This window comes from Egretta garzetta, unplaced genomic scaffold (assembly GCF_000687185.1).
Source record: "Egretta garzetta isolate BGI_Z169 unplaced genomic scaffold, ASM68718v1 scaffold256, whole genome shotgun sequence".
NCBI classification, from domain to species: Eukaryota; Metazoa; Chordata; class Aves; order Pelecaniformes; family Ardeidae; genus Egretta; species Egretta garzetta.
Window position 1 is genome coordinate 1,551,984 of NW_009260073.1, and position 9,075 is coordinate 1,561,058.

The 9,075-nt window shown below is 42.1% G+C and overlaps 1 protein-coding gene across 1 annotated transcript in view; it reads left to right on the top strand.

Annotated features, from left to right (window-relative positions):
* Positions 1-6,673, top strand: part of BEND4 (BEN domain containing 4) — a 21,009-nt gene extending 14,336 nt beyond the window's left edge. The window contains exons 3-4 of the mRNA XM_035896756.1: positions 2,017-2,257; positions 5,536-6,673. Coding sequence (XP_035752649.1) covers positions 2,017-2,257; positions 5,536-5,753 — 459 coding nt within the window. The 3' untranslated portion in view covers positions 5,754-6,673. The remainder of the gene's footprint in view (positions 1-2,016; positions 2,258-5,535) is intronic.
* The last annotated feature ends 2,402 nt before the right edge of the window (positions 6,674-9,075 follow it).

The following is a 9,075-nucleotide window of genomic DNA, read 5'->3' on the forward strand; positions in this document are numbered from 1 at the left end:
GTTTTTTTTTAACGAGGGAAAGAAGTAGGTTTCAGGAATCTAAGGTAGGAAAATAATTAGCTTTATATAAAAGCTGAGCTAGCTGCTGAAAAAAATCAGTACCACTGTGGAGATTAGATGGTCCTGGGTGATGGAACAAGCCAAAGAAATACTAGTGCCAGCTCCCACTGAGATGGAGTGGTCACAGTTGCTTCAGCATAAGAGCATCCTGCCCCCAGCAAGCTTCCCATGCTGCCCCCCACTCTTCCTCCTTCCCTGGCCCCCTTGGTAGGGGACGAGGAGCTGGGCTGGATGGAGGAAGGTTTCTTTCCTCAGCCGTACTGTTGGCTTCCCAGGGCCATATCTACCTAGCAAAAATGAAAGCAGCTTCTTGCATCAGGAGTGGAGGGTGAGGAATCGAGCCCAGCCCTTTTGCAGAAGTGGGAGCAGACAAGTGCAATGCAAATTATAGACAGAGTTGGACTATAGGTAAAGGGCCTTTCTCTTACGGGTTACAAGCTTGGATTTACAAGCTAAAGGGGTGAGGCTGTTTTGGGGAAAGGATAGGGGCCCATCAGGCAGACAGAGCCCATCTCCTCCTTTATATTTTGGCTTCCTTTGAAGAATTTCAGGTTTGCCTGTAGCTGCCTTTGCTGGCCGTTTGCACCAAGCCAGGTTTGCACTGAGGGGAAGAAGTAGCAGACAGTCTCACAGGCTCAGCTCCCAGTGCTGCTAGCCCCGCCGTGGGAGGTGGTGGTACCCTAAATCATACGAACAGGTTCTCCAAGGACTGACCCCCTCATCACAGTCTTCACTAAATTACACCTTCCACATATTTGTCAAACTTGCAAACAAATTAAAAGCAAATACCTGAGGAAAAACTTCAACGATGCTACCGAGCTATCTCCCAGGATGCTATAACAAATATATGGAAGGCAGCAGGGGTAGTCCTTAAAATATTTTTTAGATATCAAGGATCTGGAAGCGAGGAGGAGAACTTTGCAATGGTTGCACTTTGCGAGTGCAGCATGCAGGCAATTGCCTCTGTTGAGACCCTCGTTTCTCTAGTTCACCGTGAGCTCCTATCTAAGCCAGGGGCTAGGCAAAGCTTTTACTACTCAGGCCTCCAGGTGTATGTGTTTTAATGAAGAGGTGTAGCTGTAAAGGTGAACAAGTCTCTAGGAGGGTGCGGTTTGGGGGGGTTTTGTGTACTTCAATTATTTCAAGTATTTTAATGGTACCATCTTACATTACCTGGGTAATCCTGAACTATAGCATTTCACGGGCAACGAGAATTAAATGCAGTTTACATACAGTTGACTAAAGGGGGCTTCTAAATGTGTGTGGATTACAGGAATCCCCATAATTAGTCCCACAGTATTCACTTAATGTTGGAATATTGAAGCACACAAATTAGGAAGGTTAAAAGCAAAATTTCTTTCCAGCTGGCATGGTGGCATTTCTGTAAAGCTATAATTTGAGTTAATATGGCATTCATTAATAATAATGAAGCTTTTAGTTTTCATAGCTCCTTTATTTATTTTCTTTATGTTTTTCACAGTAACATAACTGCTGTCAAGTTTCAGGTGTGTTCTACAGAAGTAATAAATTTATTATAAAAACAGGCCAAAAGAGCCACCTCTGAAGTAAACTGTCAGCTGCGATGAAGTGATCCATTTGATCACGCTCTTCAAAGACCCTTTTTATGCATTTTTAACAGATTAAGAAGAAAGGTTATACTTAAATAGTATATCCAGTCACTGGTTCTTAACTCTTTTTAACCTGCTTGTTAAAGTGGAAATTATCAATAGCCACCTCTCAAAACACATTCCTCGCACCTCACCAAATCCGAACTCTAGAAAATGGAAATGTAATTTTAAAATTACTCGTTCTCAGTAAGAGCAATTACGTGTTCGCTTCAGGATGTGTTCTGCTGTCAGTATCGCGGCTAGTTAAAAAGCGTATTTTTTATTGCAACTGACATCTTTACTTTTTTTGCCTTGTAAAATAAGCAACAGAAATATTTCGCTTTTTCAGGGGAGCAAGCAGTTGCTGAACAACTACCCTGTCTACATCACTAGTAAACAGTGGGATGAGGCTGTAAATTCTTCCAAGAAAGATGGACGACGGCTCCTTCGCTATCTCATCAGATTTGTTTTCACAACCGATGAGCTTAAGTACTCATGCGGCCTTGGAAAAAGGAAAAGGTCAGTGCAGTCAGGAGAGACAGGTCCTGAAAGACGTCCTCTGGATCCAGTAAAAGTAACATGTCTCAGAGGTACTGCATCTTTTCGCTCAGTGTCCACCATATGTGATCTCATTTCACCACATTGGCTCTGGCTCAGTAGAAGCATTTGGCTGACAGTTGCAGGACTAGAAGGGGTTTCACAGGCAGGTGGCGAGCAGTCAGAAACCCTCTGCTTTTTTTTTTTTTATACATACATATATATGTATGTATGTATGTATGTATGTATTATATGCGGGTTTGGTTTTTTTTTTGAATGGGGGGAAAAAAAAGAGGGCTGCTTATTTAAGAGGAAACAAATGCAAGGGCACATGACACTGATATATTTGAAACAGGAAAGAAGGAAAATCAGACAATCCTGATTACACTTTTATAATAAACTAACAGGGCATTTTTTAATGCTGATATACAGCAGAATTAACCAAAGGAATATTTATAGCCTAATGTGTAGTGAGCATACGGCGCTCAAGGCCCCAGTGCACCATTGGAGTTCAAAGCTAACCCAGTTTCAGAACGGGCTTGAACATTCTGTGGGGTCAAGGACATCTACAGGTTAATGACATACAAAGTATATACAAATGCATTGTCAAGGATTTAACTTTTTTGGAGTACTGAGGCAACGTTGACTGAAAAAGCTAAGGAACAACTTCCCCTGTGTTTAGCCTGAAAAGGAGGGGGAGTTTTGCAAGCATTTCCCAGTGTCAGAGAGCGAGGATGTTGGAGAATGCAGAGAAAGGGTCCAGGTTAAGAATTATCTTGTTGTAGCAGTTCATACTTCGGTTTCCTAAAATTGCTCAAAAGGCCTGGTACTGGGCTTTATAACGAAACGTACAAACCAGAACTTTTTAAAGCCCCATTACAAATGTGTGTGTAGTATCAGCATCTGCATTTTATAAATGCATATGCTTGTAATTTCTTTAATTAACTCACATAGTTAACTTTATAGTATTTTGTGAGCGCGTACATGAAATTTTGGTTGAACTGACTTCCAAGAATGTTTCACTAATCAACGCAGTGTAAAAAGCTGTATTTTGGTCAGTCAGTGATAAAGTAACTTTAGTCGTGCAGCTGGAGTCCAAAGTGGTTATATACATCAGACAGAGCCTCTTCCCATCTAGGGTAGAAGAATCCAACAAGGCCAAGTAGATAAGACTCATAGCTAGGCTACATTGATGTAACCAGGTAATGAACTCAGATTTTACATACAGCCAAATTAGGCAAAAAGACTTTTTTTCTTTTTACTACAAAGGAACCTGTTAACCTGTTATATGACACTTCAGCAGATCTTATGCTCTGTCAGAGCTTAATAGAAAGGCAAGTCCGTTGCACACCAGGCTGCACAGAGGTCTGCAGTGAGATTCAGGGTCCCAGAAGTTCTTCTGGAAACTGAAGGCTGAATACAAGCGCATTAATCATTTACTAAATGACTTTAAATTTCACCTAATAATTTATGCACAAGTAGAGTGTTGATACCCTTTTCTTCCCTTTTCTTCCCCCTGCCTCCTACCAAGACTAACAGTAAATCTACCTGTAGATTCACTTTTGCTTACGGCCACTCTCCGTTCTGGGGTCCTGGACGTAAAGAACTTGTGGAGTGCTCCTTGGGAGAAAGAGAAAGGCCAGTTTCCTTAATTTTCAGAAGCTTGAAGAGGAAGCCAAAACATTCAGTATCTAAGGACCAGCTAAGCAAGTAGAGTAGACAGCTCTCCCTTTGGGCTTTCATGCATGGGTGGGAACATGAAAACTTTCTCCGGTGCCAGGAGTTGGTCACTGGCTCCTACCCATTTGCAAGCCAAGGTAACAAGTGTCTTACTAATTCTCAGCACATCCAATTATGCATTCCCACCATAGCAGGGAGTACAAACTACTGCTCTCTCTGCACTCAAGAGTAGTTTAAACATCTATAAACATTTTTAACACATTCCTACAACCGACTGATGTCTGGAACCACCTTTAAAACAGCCTGGCATGCTTAAATTACAGCATTACTCCTTTACGTGGTAACCATTTCTCTGAGAAAAACACCAGTCTGTGGAGCCCCACGTGAGCATAACTAGGTAGGAATTACTGTTGCCTGTGTGGATTTCCAGGGAAATGAATTTAAAACCGAGATAGCTATCACTTTTGCAGACACGCTGCCGGAGGAGCTATGCAAAAAATCACGTCCTAATTGTCCAACAGATGAGATACCTTGCAGGCACGGGAACTCACGTAAAAGCACAGCATTCCCCGGTCTCAAGATGTGGTGACAGTAATGAAGTTACCTTATGCCACTTACTGTGCTCTTGGCTTGTCAACAGTAGAAAATACAATTTAAAAATATCCTGGGACACACAATACTGCATGAGGGAATAACTAATGTTACAGAATAAATAAGAAGCTCAGTTTCCATATGAGGTACAGTGTATCCAAGACATCTAATAAGGTGCTCTCACATTTAAAATCGTATTTGGATGTTTCAAAGTCCAAATACACCTATTTGAGCTATGTCTAGCAGTTACAGCTCTGGAATTGGAAAGGCGCCTTCTGCAAGTTTAGCATATTGCATCTCAAAGAATCCAAAAAGGAAATTATAAAAAAATGTAATCATCACATACAAATAGCTGTATGTGGAAGCAGCAGCTACGTAAATAGCCAAATTACATGCAGTGCAATTCATTTTCTCCTGCATTGAAAACTATTGCAAGGCTCCCCAGATTAGCCCTCTCATCTCATTTAGCTGTTTCTAAGGCCAATTTAGTCTCTGAAAAATAGGTGTCAGGTTCGGGAAGATGGAAAGAGCAGGACTTAAAAATGAAAGATATTCCAAACAGAAAGGAGCACCGAACTGAAATAACGGCAGTGACATTTTCAAGCAGGTCGTGGGCTGCTGCAGCCTGCAGAAGTTGAAGCAGCCAGCAGAGGGAGATGATAAAGACCCACGAGAGTAGATCACCTTAAGGTATAAACACACAACAGGTTTCACAACTGAAGTACAGCCCGGTTCATGTTAACTTTCACATGTATTGCACACGCTGAATCGCAGCCGTCGCTTCAAATTAGTTCTTTTTCTTTCCACAAGGAGGGAGTCCCATGCGTGACGTAATTAGCTCAGGTATAGCAACAGACACTGCATGTGGAGAAACACGCTCGTACAGAAATACACTGGGTCCAAGTGGCATTATCATGGCATCCCCCATAAGGCTTTACTTCTGCTTAAGTAGAGCAGTAATGCCCCCTTTCTTGTTTCCCATGAGCTTTTGATGCCTGGGCGATAACGGATGCAGCAAAGACAAGTTGGATTTTTTTTATCCTTGCATGTTTTCCTGCAGAGTTCATTAGGATGCACTGTACTTCCAACCCGGACTGGTGGATGCCATCCGAAGAGCAAATAAACAAGGTATTCAGTGACGCAGTAGGACATGCTCGTCAAGGGCGTGCGGTGGGGACTTTCCTTCACAACGGGAACTCGTATTACGAAGGGACTGACCATCCAGGATCACAGGATGAAGTCTTCAATAGAGGTATGCAAGACGGATCTGGCGATTGATGGCAGTGAGAACCACCTCATACAACAGTAGCAATCACTTAATTTAGGAGAGACTATTTGTTAAACATACTTACCTGCTGTCATTTAAGAGTCCAAAGCATGTTTGAACACATACTGCATACATCTCAGCTTCTCCATCCTACCATGTCCCAGTTAACAGAAAGAAATCCATTTCAAGACCTGCTCTATGGGACTTCTCAGTGCCTATTATTTGCAAATCCTTTACAGCACCCTCAAAGGGAAATTGCAGTTCATTTCATCTAGTTCTAGAGGAAAGGTCATTTAAAAACTATAAAAACGTCAAAAGAAACAGCAGCTACTATCTCGTCTGCCTATTGATAACAAACCCAGGTCTGGACCCAGAACAGCTGCGTACTATTTGCTTTCCCCAAGTAGGAGATGTAAGAACAAATCTCCACACTTATAACAAAAAAAAAAAAAAAAAAGTGGTCTCCCATCTCCTAACAGAAAATAACGTAATTATAAATGCTACCTTAAGATAGTGCACAAGATGGAAAATTCAGGGACTTCCTTTAGCCAACTCTGCCAGGAAATTAAGCTTCCTGGGTAAGACAGCAGCGCTCAGCAGCAGCAGAATCCTTCAAAGACCCAGAACAATAACAGGCACTTCTAATAGATAAAAATTGCTTTGTATATCAGATAGACACTATATTTATCTAGATTTCTAGGGGATTAGAGTTGATCATGACAGTTTTCATTAAAACAAGATTGCTAAAAACAAATTGCCATTTCAGAAGATAGGTTTTGCTTTGTCTGTTCCTATTCTGTAGCCGTATTATGTAGCTTTAGAGGCTTTAAATTGCCTTTTCTTGGTTTTGCTTTTATTTGTGTTTTATATCCATTCCTTGAAATAGATGAGGCAATGTGCTGGTCTGAACAGTCAAATGCTCAGTGTTGCATTCAGGGAGGGGTTGGGTAAGAAAAGCCTAGTTTAACCTTCTGTTCTAAGTAAACATGGGGTCCAGACTAACTAAGAGCTGTAAGAAGAGCGCAGAACATTGAAGCAGGTACCCACTTTAAAAAAAAAAAAAAAAAAAAAGTCTACCAAAACCCTTTAATTTAAAAGGCTTAGGAGTCCGTTGTCCCTCCAAATTGATGCACTCCCGAAATATGCAATGCCAAAGAAACAATACCCTTTCCTTCCCGCATCAGGGTGTTTCCATCTCCTTACCCTTGTCCAGTCGCTCAGGCCAGTGCTGGTGTCCTTCACAGCCTGAACCAGCTTTCCTTGAGGCAACATTTCCCCACCGGCAGGTACAGGGAACTGGTTTTCAGAAAGAAAGTTCACTTTGCTTTTGACCATCCTTAGTGCTACCTCATCAGCGTTGACTCTCCTGAACGCGTAATCTCATACTCCCCAGCTTTCCTAACCGCCTTGTGCAAGCCACGAGAGAAGCTACTAATTGCTCCTTTTACCCTTATCCTCATGTGCCGGGCAGGGCAGGGCAGGGGACACCCAACCCCTTCCTCGAGAATTGGGAAGGGCCCTCTGGGGTGAAGCGCTCCCCTGGCTCCGGCTTGACCGCTGGTGGAGGACTGAGGCGGTCTCTCAAAGGTCAGCTCGCCCACATGATAGTTTCTTCCCACCATTTGCCTCCTCTTTGCTGGCGGTTGTGATCAGTCTCTCACGGCCAGCCCATGGGGCGTCTTGGGACACGGGCTCCACCGTGTACCTCCACAGATAGGACCTCAGTTAGCCAGGATAGGCTTTAGGCCCTTAAATATCCAATACCTCTCGATTAATTTTATTTTTGGTGATTTTTAAAAAGGGGGTTGAAAGGCACTCTCTTGCCCCAGAATAACTCATTCATTTTCTAAAAATGGATGAGCAGTTCAGTCACACTGGACCTCACCAGGCTAAAGGGTTTGGGACAGCATCCCTCACTACAGGCAGGAGGCGACTTTGAGTGGTCAGTGGTGCGTGGTGGCCTCTGGAGGAGAAACTCAGTGTATAGAAATGTCACAGTACAGATATCCTATAGTAGCTTTTCAGTGTTGAACTTACACTTTTTTTAAAAGAACTATAATAGAAGATGTTACATTGCTCAGATGGTGTAAGTCTTGCTGGTCTATGTTTAATGTGGTAACACTTGCCAGAACTTCTTGGTAACACATGTCAGAACGTGCGAGTCAACATTATACTGTAAATTTGTCCATGGCGATACGTATCATGCTGTATTTTTGTAAACATTGTGATGGTTTCCTTTCAAATGTTTAATCGTATGAGGTTAAAAATATAAACGCTTCATTTTTAAGAGTCACAGGATTACTAGACTGGACAGACCTCTCTCACTTAACCGAAAGATTTGCCGAAATAACTAGTAAGCCTAGCTTTATTTTTAGTGTAAAAAGCATAGCCAGCATCCTGGAACCACTCACAATCTTCTGCTTTCATATTGTGCAAAATAACCAAATGCATAGTTTCATCCTGAAAGCCACTTTGGCACTAGAAACGGCTTTGCAGGTTTGGACCTTTCTTTATGAACAAAATTTTGCCCTCGGTTGCTTGTGTGCACTGGCCGGTGACGTGAATCATAGTCACAGACAGGCATCAGCAGACACCAGCTCGTCTTTTTTTGTTCATGTTTGGTTTTAAAATAACAGAGTACAACAGCTTTTCCCAGTTGTCTGTTTTTAATTGCCATCACGGCCACTTGACTCTTGACCCACCCATTCCATTTTAAAACAAAAAAAAAAATCCCAAACCTTTCGCAACAGCTTATTCCGACTAATTTGTTCATGAGGCATTACGAATTCATACACACTGAAGTGTCCAAATATCCACAAGGTGTTAGGTATAACAGTATGGGACCTGAAATAATGGATAGCGCTTAAGCCCTTGCCGAGCGAGATATCCGTATTTAAGCAGCGTGCTTTGGAAGTCAGCACATCCCTTCCCAGCGCTGGATGTAGACAGCAGGCTCGCGACAGAAGGGAAGCGCTATCTATCATGTCACTCCAGAAAGTCCCAGGAGGATAGAGATTCTTGTCTTATCCTTCCATACTCTTTAATCTTGCTGTCATTTATGTATCTGCCTTCTCTCAAACTTCGTGTAGCAGTACCGCACGCCCATCTGTGCCAACATGCCTTCGCTATATTTTCTATGACAAATATTTGTGGAGAAACTGTGATTAAAAAACCATTAATCCTGATATTTTTATTGTTATGGTGTAGTTAATTCTATGAATACTTTCTAATGATGATTGTACCGTGTAGAGTAAGTACAGGCTAGGGATAGACCTTTACCAGATATTGTACAAAAAAAAAGTGCATAGTGTAATATAGACTAGTAAGGGTTTT